Source organism: Sinocyclocheilus grahami, unplaced genomic scaffold (assembly GCF_001515645.1).
Source record: "Sinocyclocheilus grahami isolate Dianchi unplaced genomic scaffold, SAMN03320097.WGS_v1.1 scaffold254.1, whole genome shotgun sequence".
NCBI lineage: Eukaryota > Metazoa > Chordata > Actinopteri > Cypriniformes > Cyprinidae > Sinocyclocheilus > Sinocyclocheilus grahami.
Genome location: NW_015505433.1, coordinates 1,195,098 through 1,213,007, shown reverse-complemented (window position 1 = coordinate 1,213,007; position 17,910 = coordinate 1,195,098). Strand labels below are relative to the sequence as shown.

Sequence of the window (17,910 nt, the reverse complement as noted above, 5' to 3'; positions counted from 1 at the left end):
TGAGTGGAAGCTTGTCTCTGTCTCTGAATGGAGACAAAGGAGAGTGGACACAACTCCCCCCCTCCCCATTATCTTTGTCCCCGTTGCCCTCTGCAGCCCAGAGCCTGACACCCAGCACTGGGGGCTTTGATTAGCCAAGTAGAGACATTGGGGGGTCACACTACCCTCTGCCCTGATTAGCCTGCACTTGGCCCCTGCTGACCCCTCCTTCTGAAGAGAATCATGTGAGGGGTCTGGAGATATTGAGACGGGGCATTCGGGAAGGAACATAATGCACCTTGACCTGTCTAGACTCTGCAGTTAACAAATAGATAATGTGACCTTTTTCAGGTTGTTGATAAAATGTTTCTACCCTCTCTCTCTCTCTCTCTCTCTCTCTTTAATTTATTATTTTTGAAGACAACTATGGTCAGTAATTGCACTGTAGTTTGAGGATTTTTTCCCCCGAAACTTTTAAACTGGGATCATTCCTGGTCAAATTTATTGAACACAACACAAGTCAGAAAAAATGATCCTGATCCCACATTGTGAGACATCACATTTTCTGTAAGTATTTTTATTAACCAAATTAACAATTCTACCTTTGATCCCCCCCCCCCTCACCCTTTTTTTTTGTATTGCCTTTCTTTGTGGATGTTATTTATTTGGGGGAAAAAATCAGTATTTCATTTTGGGATAAAGTTTTAAATGATTTTCATTAGAATGTCATACCAAATGCATTATATTTAGATGAATATATGGTAGTTGATGTTAATATTACGTTACAGCCATATGTGCAACAACATCAAATATGTAATTTTTCTGTTATTTCCTCTTGATTTTAATTACTTTCTTAAAAAAATGTAGGTTTCAAATCTAATTCACACATGGGATGAATGTTATGAACTGTGAAAAAATATTTATTTGTTACACTTAAGGTGGAAGGCACTGAATCTTAAAAACTACATCATTGTCCTTATTTTCTTGTATTATGCTGAGTCAAGATATCTGGTAAAATATGATGATTGTGCCTTTTGGGAGTTAGATACACAAAACCCGATGACAGGTGAAAAATTTGGTCACAGGAATATTGCAATTTCAAAATCTTTCTGAAATGCTGGTGTGAATGCTGTGTGTACGCATTGGTTTACTGTTCATTATGAATGGCTGTAGGCATAGTTTGCTCACTGAAAGTGCAGGAAGTGCCGCTGTTGTTGTTCCTGTGCGGGTGGGTGGGTGCCTGCACTCCTTCTGCTACTGCTGCTTTGCCATCATGCAGCAGTTTACTCAACAGATCTAGAGTCTGTGATGGTCGAGTGTTCTGTCAGGAATGATTCTGGGCGGATTAGATCAATCTGATCCTGGAACAGCCGATATGGAGGTGGTTTGTAGGAAAGGCGGGGGGTTGTTATGGCGTGCTCTGTGTGGCTGCTCCTGCCCCGCCCTCTAACCAGCCACTCAGAGCCAAGAAAATGGCAGATGCAGTGAGCTGCCAAGAGAACACCGATTCTCCACCCACCCCTCCATTTCCCCAATCCCCCACCCATCTTCCCTGCTCGACTTTTCCAATGTTTTGTCACTTTTGAGGTAAAATGAAATGAAATGTTGTGTCCTTTGCTGTCTAAATGTCTCAAACCTTTAACACTGACACTATTAACGCCAGCTCTTCCATGCCCATGTTTGTGTTAAAATGAAACATACCACACCGCTAAGAGTTTCTGTGGATAAAAATAAAATCAAACTAAATGTTCTTCTCCAATCATCCATATCCTCACACATAGACACTTTCCGCTGAACACTTTCTTCACCACTGTGCGTAACCATGAAGAGTGTAATAGGAGTAGGCCTAATTTACCTCATATGGGAGATGCTATAGTAAATGCATTTCATGGCAGTCAAAACGTCATGAATGTTTTAATGAAGCCTGTCATATGTATGTCATTTGTGATGAATGAAAGTAGTCAGGGTTTTTCACTGCTGTACTCCCACATGGCAGATGATTGAGAGTGGAGAATCTGGATTGCTGTTGGAAAATAAGCACATTTACTCAGGTGTTTACACTGCTATGGCAAAGTTTAATTCACTAATGTGTCTAATTAAATCGTTGTAACCAAGAAACAGTCTTAACAATGACCCAGTGTGTTTGCCTGTCTTGTGCTTGGCTTTGCCAGCACACCAGAGAGAGGAAGGGCAGGTCCACGAAGGATGTAATATAACTCCCCCTGACTATACTATAATGGAGAAGACACGTTGTCTCTACCCTCTCTGATATTGACTTTCTCTGAATGTATTTGTGTATGTGAGCAAGTTAGGAGAAAATACCAAAATTATTCTGTGGAAAGCATGTGACCCTCCCTATTTTCCTGCTTGATGATAAAATGGAGCTCGACAGTTCAAATGAATAGATCATTGCATGTCGGACTGAAAATTACACACTGTATACTTGAATGCTGTACTTTCATATGGTGTCATTGAATTTTAATTCTGCATTCTTTTGTATTTTGCATTGATGTGTCTCACTGATGTTCTTTTTGTGAATTTGTCTGTTTGTCACCGCGAAGAGGAACAGAAATGACGTGTCTGCAGAGAGGATACAGGTAGTAATATTAATGTAATTGTATGTGTATCTCTTTTTACTGCATTGTTCTCTCCATCACTATCTATAAAGCACTGTTCTCTACTCTCACTTTCTTTCTCTCACTATTTCATATATCACTGAAGCAGAACAGCTTTGACTACTTCCATACGATCAATACAGATTTATAGCACAATTTTAAAAATCTGTATAATATTAGATGTTTAGCTTAAGTTAACTTCTAGTTCTTTTGACGAGTTGCACAAATGATCCACACTGTGATAATACAATGTTAGACCTGTTTGTTCAAGCTTGTTTAATTTCTCAAATGTCTTCTTTAAATATAATACTCACCCTTTGTCATTTTGTTTTATTAACATGATCATTATGTATTATCCAAATTAATATATCAAGAAGTAATTGAGACTTGTAGATAAATTAGTATTTTGTCTGTATTCCAAGTCCTTTTATTATTGCTTATCATCCATATGCTGCATAAATACAGCCTTTTTTAAATAAAGAAATAAACTCACCACAGCAGTAAATGCAAATGAATTGCATTTTAGATGCAGTGTAATGATTTTATTATTTACATTTGTAATGAGTGCTTAGTGTAGGTGTAATTGTAAAAAAAAAAAAAAAAAAGAAATCTACAGGCATTTAGTTTTCAATTTAAATGCACTGAAACTAAGTTTAAACGTGTTTATATATATATCCGTAAGGAGCTAGCATACACGCATCATTCGCTTAATATTTGTAGACCTTTTAACTGAATAGAATGTTTTAAATGGTTATTTTGTCCTGCTCATGGTTAGTTGGCGTCACGGCCAATTATGTCTCCAAATGTCGTACAGTATAAGGTCAAAAGTCGCTGTGCTGTATTAGAAAGATGACAGCAACCATTCTGGAAAGGTCAGCCACTCAGTTTGTTTCCAAAGGCAAAGTGCCACACTAGTGATTTCTTTGAGCTTTTGATTTACTTGATATTAGTTTTAGTTAATGATATATCTCCCTGTGTAATGACAGAAGTAAACTTGCAAAGCTTTTTCTGTGCAAGTGTGAACACATCTACATCAGATTACTTTAATTGTACTTTGACTTTTAAATAACAATACATTTGTTTTGTTTTTATTCAGGGCCAGACAGTTAACATGTTTTTTTTGTAAAAGAAATTTAAGGAGTCTATTCAGCATGGCTGTTTTATTAATACCAAATCCCAAGGATTTGCAATTCACAATTCAAAATAACTGTTTGCTGTTTTAATATATTTTAAAATGTAATTTATTCCTGTGATAGCAAAAATGAATTTTTAGCATTCTTCAGTGTCACATGATTACGAAATCATTCTGCTGATTTGCTGTTCAAGAAACATTTCTTCTTCTTATCAATTTTTAAAAAATTTGTAGTTGTGTTGCTTAATATTTTTGTGGAAACTGATGAATAAAAAGTTTATTAAAATAAATTATTTGCAATATCATACATTTCTTTACTGTCACTTATGATCCATTTAATACATCCTTCCTGAATAAGTGTTTTTTTTATCCTACTGACCCCCAACTTTTGAACTGTAGTGTAATAGATATTCATCCATGTCTCCATGAGTACAATTTTATTCTTAATTGCTTTTTTAATATGTATACAATTAAAAACAAAAAAACTTTTTAGAGGACAGCTAAAAAATGTATTTTGTGGTTTCCATTAAGTTATTTTAAACTTTAGAGTTGTTAATATTTATTTCACTCTGAAATCACTTTTAACAGGTGCAGATGCCAGTCACTAACTTCAATGACTGGCACTTGTACCTTACATGCACATTAAAATCTCTCATTAAGCTTTTTTAAAATGAGTGTAACCCATGTGGAGGTGGTGGTATGTGTGTGTGAGACTTAAGAGAGAGACAGAGCGAGAAAAAGCAAGAGACTGGAGTTTCAATGCCTCTGCTTCCTTTTGTCCTCTGAGTTGACTTCTTAGGAGCCCATTGCCCGAGTTCCATACATGAGAGATCAAGAGTTACCAAGGTGCTCAGGAGATAGACACAGACACACACTCACACTCACACTCATTCACTCAGACTCATTTCCTTTGCATGTCAGAGCCCTGCTGGGGTTTCAGTAGAGGTCACTGACACCACCAGTGGAGCTTTCCCCTAAATGAAAAACCAACCCCTGTGTATGTGTGTATTTGTGTGTGTGTGTGTGTGTGTGTGTGTTGCTTTCTGAAAACGGTAAGGTGCTAAAGAAGAGGGTCTTGAATTGATTTAGTTATTATATTACTGTGAAGGTATGTTATGATGGAACTGACCCCATCTTAGAACTATATTTACTCATTATGGAATAGTATAAAGAGAGATATTAGTCAGGGGATTTTCTGCGAAGTAGAACTTGAATGGTCTTCCACAAAATCTCAGTAAAAGTCTTGTGTAATTTGAGAGTTAAAGTTGTAGGTGTGCACCTGTATATAACATAGATACACTAGAGTTGAGGCTAAGATATGAGATACTCTTTTCCCATCAACTAGCTGCAGCATTAACTTGTATTGTAACAAGATTAAAATATATTTGTCCTGCGGATTAGCATTCTTTACCGTCCTTTTCGTTTCTTTGCCGGACCGGTCTGCGTATGTGCAGCAGTCTTTTTGATCTGCCGTGCGTAGTGAGGACCCTGGCTTGGGTCTGGCCATCCGAGGGCCTGGTGTGAAATCGGCCTGATGTCATCCCTTTTGTCCCCCATTTGCATCCCTCACTCTTTTAATGACGTTTCCGAACCTCGCAGGCGCATTCCTCAGTGGTCCATAGGAAGCGTTTGGAGAACTCAGGGCAGAAAAGCACAGTGGGAGTGTTTGGAGAGTTTGGGGGGGGTCGAGGGTGTGTGGATCTTTTGTATGGAAAGCAGACGAGTAGACATCCGTATTCTGATACTTTCCCTCCACCTCAGGCTTTTCTGTTGTTTGTCTGAATTGATAGCAGGCAAAGTTGAAGTTTGACAGAAATTGTATAACTTGATCATGTATAAATGAATGATGCCTTTAATGAAAGCACACTGTCGTGGCCAGAAGTGTATCTTGATGTGTATCTTAGCAGTGTAAATACAACAGGTTATGACTACAGTTTTCAGTCATTGACAATAGTGTACTTCCTTACCCTAGAAGAGTGTTTTTATGTGCACATAATTGACACTTAAAAACTACCTTCTGAGACATATATGAATTTGAGATGATAGTTCAAGTGTAAATATATAAATAAAGTGTATGTGTGTGTGATAGAGAAAGTTAAATGTGGGTGTAAGGTGAAGAAAGCGAGAGCTGAACGGGGTGTGGGCAGGACTGGGGACTATTCCTTACAGAGGAAATGAGCCACCTGCAGCCATGACAGGAGGTGTTGACCTTCATTTGGGGTTTCTCCCTCTCTCTCTCTGTCTCTACATCTCTTTCTTTCTCCCTCTCTCTCTTTCTCTCTCTCTCTCTCACACACACACACTCTCACACACTCTCTGTCTGTCTCTCGTTACTTTGCTCACACAAACACACATACTTCTGCTCTATAGAAAGCCAGTCAGGGACCTCTCCCCTCAACCATTGGGCATCACTTCCTCATACAAGGGGTGCTAGAAAAGAAATGTAGATGAGGCATTGTCATTGAGCAGGTCAGTGCATGGGAAATGCCAGTTGTCTGTGCCCCCCTTCACCTCCCCCCAGAGGACAGGTAGACTATGACCAGATGATTTTTTCAACTAAAGATCATTTACATATTTTAGGGAAAGTCAAGTTACTGTTTGAGTGACTTACCTAACTGATACTAAAAGGACATATCTTTTATATGTGTTTAAAAAGTAGTTTAGATGTTGTTGAGTCCTGTTGTCTGGCTGATCTCTGGCAGCCCCTACGCAAACATTCGTTTTAATTGTCCAGGAAAATGTTGTTAGTTAATTTTGTCTGTTTAGGGGCAAATTTTCTGCTTTTATTTTATTTTGTATGTATAAATAACATGATTGTTGGCCTGCAGATATTATAGAGCATTGTATTAGGTGGTCTATGAAGTTTGTTGGTCTGTCAATATTGTAAGATATTGTATTAGGTGGTCTACAAAGTTTATATGAAGTTTGTTATACTGCACATATAGACAATGAAACCTGAATCTAACCAGATTTTGTTTTACCCCAAATGCATTTGTTTTAAAATGTTATTTGCTCAAAAATTAGACTTTTCACAATTTCATTTAAATGGTTTAAATATTTTTTTTCTTTGTCTTCAACTCTCACAGATTTATATTTAGAATTTACAGTGATTTGATTTGCGGTGCACTTTTGATCAAAGCCACTCCTTAAAAAGCTGACCAGTGATCACTGTATTTCTTCTGGTGATTGAAGGTTGGTTGTGACTTTTAATGAGCAGTATACATTTTTATGAGATTCTGAACTGATGAGAATCTCAATTTTATTTTTTTTCATTTATTTTTTGGTTTGTTATTGAACTTTAAAGTGAAATGTTAGTGTCCGGTTTAAAATGAACTCTGCAAAATTAACCACAGAAATTAAATGCGTAGCAGTTCTTTTTTTCTAACAATGGCTGTTAATTAATGCGTTTGTCAAAAACAGTGGTTGTTCCTATGATATTTTACCAGGAATTAATAAAGATCGTGTTTTCTAAAAAGCTGTAGGCTATGCATTATTCCAAAATCATTGTTTCTGTCTAAATAAAACGAATAAATGAGTCTAATTTGCATGTTGATATCTAATGGGAACTTTTTATTTAGAAATAACTTTTTTCCCCAGCTGAAAATCTATACACAAGGCCCCGAACATACACTCTAAAAAATGCTGGGTTGTTTCAACCCAATGTTGGGTCAAATATGGACTAACCCAACTGCTGGGTTAAAAAGCTCATTTAAAAATGTAACCAAAATTTAACCCAACAGTTGGGTTAGTCCATATTTGACCCAACATTGGGTTGAAACAACCCAGCATTTTTTAGAGTGTAGGCTACAGTCTGAGTCCCCGTCTCCATGAACGTCCCATTTGGCACTTCGGTCCTTCAGATGTTCTTAATTTGTTAATAGATTCCGTTTTTTTTTTATATAACTAACCTAACCCTAACTATAATAATGAAAGGAGCATATTTTATTAAATATAAGCATTACAGGGCTAGTGAGATTTTTCTCTCTCTTGTGTGAGCATTTCAGTAACCTAAGTGTGAAGCAAACAGGCAAATATTATTTACAGTGCTTGTAAATTTGCAATCGATAGCTACTTTGAGTGATTTCAAAGGCTATGGAATAAAGTCAACTTTAAACTATCAAGCGCTTCTGTGGCAATGACTCCGTTTCTGTCGTCCCAGTCATGGTGCATGGGGCAGGGTAAAGGGTTACAACAGAAATTCGCTGATGCAGAGATTTTGTTCAGATGCAGAGAGTTCAAAGAAGTTAAACAAATGAAGGGGGGTGGGGGGACACACCCAAAGTGCCATGTGTTTGTTGGTGATTATTATATAAGCTTTATGGATATCTGCAATGCTTCTCAAATGCTTACTGATGGTGCATTAGCGACTCACTCCTGATTTGGTAAAGCTTTGTGTGCCAACGCTGTGCCGTCATGTCCGCTGGGCTCAGCTCCCACTTGATGAGAGTAGGCTATGGCACGTCCTTTAGGAGCAAGATAAGGCTGGAGCGCGAGATAGCTATTAAATCTTACAGTAGAAGCAAATAAATAAGCTATTGAGACATTGATAACTATTATTCTTATTGTTTATTTAATTCTTATCAAGATTTCAGGAGGCAGTTAATTACACAATGAATACGTACGTGATACAAATTATTTACACATATAACAAACATTACCTGTAAACACAAAATAAAAATAGCATTGTATTATCTCATTTTTTTCTTTTCAGCTTTCAACATAGCTTTTATAGATAGATCTTCGCTGATGTGTAAATTCATTAGGTCGTATATCAGCTAGAAGGCCATATTCATAGATATGCTCATATGCGATTGAACTAATACTGTTTCTCTGATTCGGCACAGTTCTGTGTTATTAAGTTCGCACTTGAACTTGTAAGGCAAAGTGTGTTAAGTTTTGGTGGCTAAATAGTCACACACTCTTTTCATGTATAAAACAAAAAGATTCAAAAAGTAAAAACTCCACAATTTGGTATATGGATACAGTCTGCAACTTAAATCTCGATCATACCTTTTTAACTTTTCTAAACACGCGTGAATATGCCCTAATATGACAATTTGCAGCTTTCATGCAAAGGCCCCAATACCGCTTCATTCACATAAAGAAGTTATTGCAATATAAATAAGCAATTTAAACACCTTAGAAATCTACTCTCACATGAAAAGCAACACCGGTCATTGGATAAAGTTTTTTTCCCCCTTAATAGAATCTATATAAATACATAACAAATATGAAGTCAACATTAAAACAGTATTTTAACATCTGTCATACAGTAAACAGCTGGTTTGCTTTTTTTTTTATTCCATAGTTGTGTGTTTATATATATATATATATATATAGCTGTATATTTATATATTTGTTTATATTTCTGGGATGTGTTGTGGCGCTTAGGCTTTTGTCAAGAGTGCGCATAAGCGAAATCATTGTCAGTGCTACACGTTTACAGGCAGCATTATAATGATTAAAACATACTTTGCTACAAAAGATGATTATATTGCTCTTTTATAAAACTATGTATGCGATTTAAGACGCTGCGGTACATTTGTTTATTTATTTAGCGCACCTATTGAAATGTTTTGCCCAGGCTATGAAGGTTAATCCAATGTTATTTCGTTTATGTTAGGCTATTTCACATGGTAGTTCACCCAGATAACCTACAATGTAATGCACTATTGTTAACGACGTTCTTGCGCGTGTTTTATTTATTTATTTGCTTTTCTTCTCCAATTCACTCATTAAAATGAACCAGGCTAAGACTGTGAATTTATTTACAATAAAAAGAACAGTGTCTTTCTTTTCTTTTGTTGTTTTGTTTAAAAAATCCTGCTGAGATCCGACGATTGCTGCGTCCATTTTGTATCAAACATCAAATCAAATACGATAAACGTGTAAATAACACAACTCTAATGCATTTCATAGTACTCACAGTTGCCTGGATGCAGCAGAAAAGACTCTTTGGACTTAAGCAAGGTTTTCGCTTTTTCTCTCTCTTTTCAACAGCTAATAAATGTATATAAACTCCCGTTGTGTTAATCGTGGAAAACGCTTGGTTCTAGTGACAGCATGACAAAGAAGAACGATAAAAACACTTGTTTCTTAAGAGAGCCACTCTGCCCAAGTGCAAAAAACGGCACCTAGGCTATATAGCCTATTTTTGAAATAATTTGACCATTAGGCTATTTCATAAGAGAATTGTATTCAATAAATGTATTTTTTGCAATAATTCGATATAGCCTCTATTTAACGTCAGTAATGCTGGTATATTTATTAACTGGCCCTTTATTCTTTTGAATTATTGCATTGTAGATATAACCTTGCACCCCTCCACCCCTTCCCCCCTTCCCACTTTCTCTGTCTCAGTCATCACTGTCTGATTTGTCTTCCTTTGACGTGGTGCTGTGGTTGTACAGTCCCTGCGCCATCAGGTGCAATGCCAGAGAGTTCTTGGGGCCGGTGGCTTTTTTGAGTTTGGCCCGCTTATTCTGAAACCATATTTTGATCTGGGATTCATTGAGTCCCAGCTCCTGCGCCAGACTCTGCCGTCGCTGCTCGGACAGGTAGCGGTTGGTCTGGAACTCGGCCTTGAGTCTCTGAAGCTGCTCCGCCGTGAAGGCCGTGCGTGGTCGTTTGTCCTCTTTATTTGCGTTTTTCTTCTTTGGTTTACGAGATCTAGGACCTGCAAGTGTGGATGAAATGACAGGTCGTTATAAGAACGAAGCACAATATAATCTGTATTTATGTTCATGCAGGGTCTTGAAGAGAAGGGGGCTGTAAACGAATTCAACGCAGAGTTATAATTTATGAATCCGTTTTACGTTGGCTTTTATTTATTTATTTATTTTGCGTCACATTTGGGTGTGAGCAGTATGGATCTCTCTCTCTCTCTCTCTCTCTCTCTCTCTCTCTCTAGGTGTGTATGTCGCTCGGTGGAGGCTACATTAATAGGTAATGCGGGAAACCTCAGGGATGAAGCAGAATATTAATGAGGGATTCGCGTCTTGCTCCACATTGGATATTTCTTGTTTAAAAAGCCTTTTTAGGCATCAAAATGGTATGAGTATTGTTAGCCTATAGGCTATGGCGATATAGGCCTACGTGAAATTAACCCATTCGACACGATAACTGTTTAAGGCTAGTGTTAGTCGAGAGCAGTCCTAGAAAAACACGACATTTGCTTTACGACGGCTAAGACGCTCCGTCTGCAGTTGAACAATAATTTCATGAATATTTGGATAGCCTATTAAAAAATCAATCTGCTTTTAACGCGAGAAGACGTTGACTTTAAAGTAGCCTACATTTCAACGTGAAAGTCCAATGTAAGACTGACGCGAAAAGACATTCTTTTACAATATAGTGAATCGGCTGACTCTTTTCTTTGAACGAAAATAAAATGATAGACGAAAGGCAGTAGGCTATGAAGTACGCTCTCTTGTAGCTAAAAAAGGTAGGTTATCAACCAGCATTCCGCTCTTTAGATTAAGCAGTAACTGAAATTGGATGCCAGTAGTGTTTGGCCGTATTTTCCAAATATTTTAAAAAGTAAAATATATATATATATTCGACGGACTAGGCTAAATGACCATTTTTTTACTGAGTTTGCGTTAAATTAGCAATCAGTATGCACATTCTGTATTGAAATATTATAAATACAATTTTAGTTAAATGTTCAAGTTACGAAATGTAGCTACTTTACTGCACACACGCACTAATAAGCAACTGCTTCCTCGAATATTAGATGCGAGGCCTACTCCATTGTCAAAAATATGCTAATGAAATATCAACAAAGACGAAAGGCTCACAGGGCAAAACCTCTCACGTACAGCCATTCAACGTTAAAATTGCGTTTCTGTGATATTTTATTTATTTATTTATTAAAAGTAGATCTATTTCGACACATTCCTTTTCTCATTCTCTTCTCTTTAAAACGGTAACAAAAATAGGTAGACTACAATCATCATTCCCAATCCACAAGCAAACGGTATGGAATTGAAATGAAAGACGATTCAAATATATTAAGAATAGGCCTGGCTCCGAAACAATAAGTTTGGTCGTATTGACGTAAATTTTGTTAAAAACTACTTTTATACTTTTCTGAACGTTTTGATTGACGATCTTAAGCATGTATTGTTTACTTTTAGATAACACAAAATCCCATCGCAACTGTCCCAGTATAAATGTCTTAACATTATACATTTATAAAAGTATAAATTATTAATGTTTTCAAGAATTTGTATTTCAGCTTATTGGGTTTGTTTTTTAAAATTACAATGTCCCTCTAAATGTGGGATAGACGTGATTAGAATATAGTGCAGATTAGAACTGTTAGTACTTTGCATACATTTAACAGATTTCCTGGCACATGGTAGCTATAAGGAATTAAAGGAAAACGTACTACCTGACGACGGTCTGTCCGAGTATCGTGTGCAGTAAACCCAAGCGGGCCACAGCATAGGCTGGTTAACTTGTCCATTTGTATTGGTCTGTGAACTATCCGATTCTGAACCTAGGCACTGATCCACATTCTCCCCGCGGGTCTTCAGGGGCTCTTCGCTCTCTATCTCTGCCTTCTTTCCTCCACTGCTCGTATGTGATGTGGAAGTTCCCTCTGCTGGTACAGTACTCCCCACCTGTCCCGTGCTAGGACCCGTAGGGTTGTGATTCTCTCGCGCGCCGAGATTGCGCTCATCGCGCGTGATGTTCGCTTCTTTCTTGCGGCCAAAGTCCGGTCGCAGAATGTTGTCGATGAAGAAGTTTGTGATTCGGTGCGGGAGCTGCAGGTTCCCTGGAGCTTGCAGAAGAGGTCGTATGGCACCGTTGGACTCATCCGCCGCTCCTCGCTGTTCCGCGTCTCTTGCGCTCTGCTCATTCTCATCCATGCTGAGGCACACTTTCCACTCTCCGTCCTTAACCCTTTATCGCTCTCCAGCACTCAGGCAGTCGCACCCCACTCCACGGGCGACTCCGTCCACTTTGTTCACTTCAGGAAAATTTCAAAACTGAGCAAGAAAATCTGTCAGTGAGCTTTAGCGAAAATAAAAAGCCTTTGCACACCGTGGTCACAAAGGAAAAACATAGTTACGCCTTCCAATCACGGAATGTTCTCTGTTTAAGGTTGATGAACCGTAACTTGCCAGTTTGGTGCTATTTGTTTTCTGCGCAATGCTACTATCGGGGCGTAAGTGGCTACTCTGAGGACAGAGAAGTGGGGCTTCTAACTGCTCCTGAAATACTTTCACTCTGGATTTTTGTTCTTATTTTTAATACGAGCCCCCAGTGACGTTACACTCCGGTATCCTAGACACGTGCCTTTGACCAATAGAATAGCCAAGAGCCAGTCACATGGCCCTGATTCGAGAGTAACAGACAACACTCATCCTTGCACTTTTAAAGACACAGTGCTTCACCAAAATACAAATTCGGGCAGTGCCAAAAACGCAGCCTGCATAGCCTACTGAACACGGTCTAATCATAATCATACAGGTTTTCTTGTAGCGCAGTGTGTGCTGTGCGTTTTTTGTTGTTGTATCATTTAACCATATTTGGTCGTCAACTCACTTTCCCAATACACTCACGAAACTACAGATTTTAAAATCTGAATTTTAATGTCATATTTTTTTCTACTATTGATACTATTGAGTTCTAAGTATTCTTAGAAGGGGAAGTATTTTATTGCATTATTTATATAGCAGTTTTGTTGAATTGGAAAAATGCATAATGTAAAATATGCGTCAAACCAAAACGAGTGGAGGCAACATCGTTCCGTGTAACGGTGTGCTTGGTGTTCCCAAGCCATAATAACCATTACTGTTTTCTTGATGTGTGATGACAGTTTTTGTGAAAAGCAGCAGGAGAAATTCGAGTTTCTCAATATTCAGAGCAATATCATTCAATTTGACATGATTTACAGCGATAAGGATTTTCGGCATTCTTATTACAGAATCATGAGTACGCAGTATTTACACGTAATGGTGATTGGATGCTGATTTCTTTGGACAGGTGCCTATGGCTCTTTAAACATAACCTGGTATTTCAAAGATTATCAATCTAAGTATAGTCGCGCCAAAAATGAAATAGTAGAACTTATTTTTCATTCGTTCATACGCTTTAACCACAGCCTAGGCACTCTGGCAACGGCTGAATCATTGTAGCCTATTGCAGATACGGTTACTGTCTCGCGCTCTCCAGGTACCGCGGAGCAGCAAATGCATCGAGCACATCATGTGATTCGGATTCATTTAATTTATCTTTATTCTCAATCAGGCAGCCTAGAGTCGTTATGTCTATGAATAGCGCCTAAGGAGCCTATAGGCATTGGGCTACACTGACTGTGACATTTACAGTGTATAGCACATCGAAATCAACACTAACAGTGACCCTAATGCCCTTAGTGTAACGTTTGTAAAGACATCACCCTGTTTGAGTTGCCGGTATAGATGTTAGCTTCTCTCAATGAAAGTGCAGAATGTATAGCTTTTCTAACTGAAGAGGTTTCTCAAGAGGCCTTCTGTGATTGCAGTTCTCATTATAAAGTTTTTGTGGCGAGCCAAGAGCGTGCAGCCTCTTTTCAAATTGGTGCATATTATCTATCTAACCAATGCCAATATACAAGGCATGTTTTTATTATTACACCTTTCTGATTTTCCAAATTTTAATAACAAAATATTGTTTTTAAAATTTACAGTCCGAATATATATGCATATATATTTGCTTTTCATTGTGGGTAATGTTGTTTTACTGTGAGCATAATTTAGCTCTCTTGTTGGGGGGAATAAACTGTGGATCAAAAATATTATTTAGTCATGTTTTTATATTGGCTACGTTCATACTGATGGCCTATTGTTGCGTGATGGAGACCCCCCGAGCCTGTTGTACAGCCTTTCTCAAGAGTGGAATCGACACGGCTCTAATCTAAGGGTCTTCAAGGATGCTTTGGCTTTAATCACAACGGGGCATTCTTTTAGAACGATTTTAATCACCCGCAAGACATTCACCCTAGACTCCATGCGCGGAATGGGTGAAAGGTGAAAGACAATAGAGCGGTTGACAGATCGCAAGCGCCATGGCCTGCCCTCTATCACTGTTTCTCTTTTGGCCTGAAACGCTCGCTCTGGCATAAGCGCGAATTGCATTTTGCGCAATTATTTGTTTCTTGCTCGTAGAATCGATTCATTATCAGACATGCATATCACAACAGTTAGGCTACATCATGCCAGCATTATTAGCATTGTAGGAGCCAGAACTTAGGTGATTAAAATAAAACAGCAATGCATTAGATCAATGATGTTCCATAAATGAAGCATCCCTGTCTCCTCATTTACCCTCCACTTCAGCTGCTTCATCCTCTACTGTATGTATTCTGTGATGCCACTAACCAATATGAGGCGTCCCTTCCCATAAGAAACAGTTAAGAGGCTGTTATAACAGCAAAAAGAATGAATCATCTATAATAAATATATTTCTAAAGTGCATCTATTTAAGGGTAAATCTTGAATATTCAACTTTATGTCCTACTACATCAAATATGATGGATTACATTATCATGTGATGCCATTTCAGGCAGGCTCATGCCGTTTTTCATATCACGTTAATTTCACACTATAGTGGCTCTTGTAAGGACTTAGTGCTTTAAGGTAACCATAATTGCACTGGACCACTAACGAAACCCTATGCATAGGATTAAGGCCATACTTTATTTGCATTGATATGACATCAGTCTTTCCGTTTTTTGTGTTGTCTGTGACGTGTCAGCCGTGAATGTTCACGTGCGCATCTTGTCTGCATGTTGTTCTCCAGAATGTAGCTCACCCTGGGGACACTTCATTTACTTTGCCTTATTCATCAAAGATTTTGATGAGCTTTGCATTTCACTGCGCCGTTATGCCCACAGACAAAACATTGAGGTTTGGTTGGCAACTCTATACCTCTTCCTGAGCACTTAAAGGAAATTAAATATTTTCTACATAAGGCAGTATATTTCTAAAAAAATTATATTGGCTTTGCACCTAAAAACCGTCCACAAGTGGAGCAGAAAGGAAAATATTAAGGACACAGGGTATGGGAGGTGTCAATTAGGTAGAATAACATTCAGTCTTGTTTGTAAACTGATTCTCGCTGACATTTTTGTTGACTGTGGTTAATCGATAACTTTGGTTCTTAGGTAATCAAAGATATTTCTCTGTTTACATTGTTTAAAGTAAGCTTTGGTGATATGTTAGAGATAGGCTATACTTCTGCAAAGAGTTTCATTCATGTTTTCATCTTTATTTATTTATTATCTATTTATATAGACGAACAAAATAACGTTCATAGCACAATTCATTCGATCTACATTAGGTAAACGAAACCATTTTCTAAATATTCATTTAAAATATTCTTTTAGTTATGCAATATGAATAGTCTATGCAGCATTTGCTTGTTTGTAAAGAGGACCATGCACAAATTGATCACACTAGAAGGCAAAAGTGTTTTCCAATCAACACCCGTCAATTAAGCAGGTCAGTGCCAGCGAGAGCGTCGGTAATTTGATTAAAAATGTATAAATGTTATATAGCTAATATTCATGCATAAATGTGTAAACACAGGCACAGATTCAGAGGAAATACAGATAGGTAAACCCCGTAAAATGCTTTGGTTTCCGGTTTGTGTTAAAATCTCCGAACAGACATGTCGATAGGAAAATGTCGAGGTGATGAGGCCTATCAATATATGATGGAGTCAGCATATAGAGCAGAGTTTTATTTGAATCGATGTATTGTACCAGTTTAGGTAGTGTTTGACCCTCTGTGTGTTGTCTTTGGACTCTCGTGCTCTAACAAACAGTATATGCCACTGGCTCAGTCACTATACAATAGGTGCTGACGCGCAGACTCGATTTGTGAATGGACGCGCTGGTGTGTGTGTGTGTGTGCGCGCGCGCCTGATGTAAAGGATAACACCCCCCCTCTCTCTCACCGTCTGGCTTTCAAAGACACACAAACTATCATACTAACACGGTCAGTCAAAGCACGCCGGCGATATGAGTCCTGACACCATGCAGGGCAGGATCCAACCCAGCCAACCACCACTCTAGGATCTGCAATTCACGAGGAAGCTATTTTCGATGTTACACACAAATATCTTTTTTCTTCCCAAATATTTGTAAAGCTCTTTATATGTTACGATTGGAATATTGTCTTCGTCTCGTAGGACTCCATATCTGACAAACGCGACTGAAGTGACCGCACCAGAAATTATTTTAGCAATATGCCTGTAATCCATCGCCCAATATTTGGTCCAGTACCAAAAGTGAAACCAATACCTCTGTGGGTATTGGTCTAAATGCATGACTGATGCTTCTTGTTTTAAATCCAGATCCCTCCATCAAAGCCAGGGAACTGTTGGGGTCCGGATCCTAGCAGAGTGGACACTTTGAAAACGCTTTGAGTTGATAGGTTTTAATGCTTTTAATTCTAAAGCGTCTGATCGTCCTGGCGTAAATAAGTCTCCTTTCAGTCGACACAGTCTCGCTGTCCCTGACCCACCGTGCATGTGGCGTCCTCCACAAACCTAATTAAGGCTCTTTAGATGGGATCAAGTTAATTGAATGCTGCTCCCATCTTGAGACCCTTTTTGGAGAAAATGGCTTCATTGACAGTCAAAGCTTTAGCCTTGTATCTCTCTCCAGTCATCCCACCTTGAAGATTTCAGTGCATAGAAACAAAACTGTTTTGCTTAAAGACCTTTTTTCCCCCAACTCAGGTAAAAAGTTAATTGATGCTGCTTAAAATATTTTTATACGTGTAATGTCGGTTGGCTTTTCTACTGCAAGATGAAAATGCCACAGGTGCATTTTCACTTTCACAAATACCAAGCATTTTCTCTCCGTGAAAACTCGCATTTACAGTGCCTCTCAAACGTGTCAGCCCACATTATATTTCATTAACATCACGGATAAAACGCATTTTTTCAAACTGGTTTGTGCCCAGTTGTCAGAAACTTTTAAGAAAGTGAAAAAACCCTTGTCTGTTACGAATTGTTAGAAATATAATTTCTTCATGTTTGATCTGGACTAAGTAAGTTGTATTTAGATAAATTGATTCATTTCAAATGAAAAACTAGAATCATTGAATGATATTAATTATTTTTTTAATTTTGTAAAAATATGTATGCGCAATATTATGCATTTTATTTAGTTAAACCCTGCAG

General features: G+C 38.1%; 1 protein-coding gene across 3 annotated transcripts; it reads right to left on the bottom strand.

The window, feature by feature from the left end:
• Window positions 1-1,513: 1,513 nt before the first annotated feature.
• en2a (engrailed homeobox 2a) lies at window positions 1,514-12,955 on the bottom strand. 3 transcript variants are annotated; one of them, XM_016290117.1, is made up of 3 exons: window positions 12,119-12,955; window positions 10,055-10,402; window positions 1,514-1,526 (listed from the first exon to the last, which is right to left on the bottom strand). In XM_016290117.1, the coding sequence occupies exons 1-2, from the start codon at window positions 12,600-12,602 to the stop codon at window positions 10,083-10,085; spliced, it is 804 nt and encodes a 267-aa protein (XP_016145603.1). In that variant the 5' UTR covers window positions 12,603-12,955; the 3' UTR covers window positions 1,514-1,526; window positions 10,055-10,082. The 3 variants fall into 3 exon arrangements, with proteins under 3 accessions (XP_016145603.1, XP_016145602.1, XP_016145604.1); XM_016290116.1 differs by lacking the exon at window positions 1,514-1,526 and having other exon boundaries at window positions 9,083-10,402; XM_016290118.1 differs by lacking the exon at window positions 1,514-1,526 and having other exon boundaries at window positions 9,083-10,402; window positions 12,122-12,955.
• Window positions 12,956-17,910: the final 4,955 nt, after the last annotated feature.

Coding starts and splice junctions, on each gene's coding strand:
- en2a (XM_016290117.1), bottom strand. CDS start 12,602: ATGGATGAGAATGAGCAGAGCGCAAGAGACGCGGAACAGCGAGGAGCG. Junction 10,403..12,118: donor GGACAGACCGTCGTCAGGTA/GTACGTTTTCCT, acceptor CCACACTTGCAG/GTCCTAGATCTCGTAAACCA.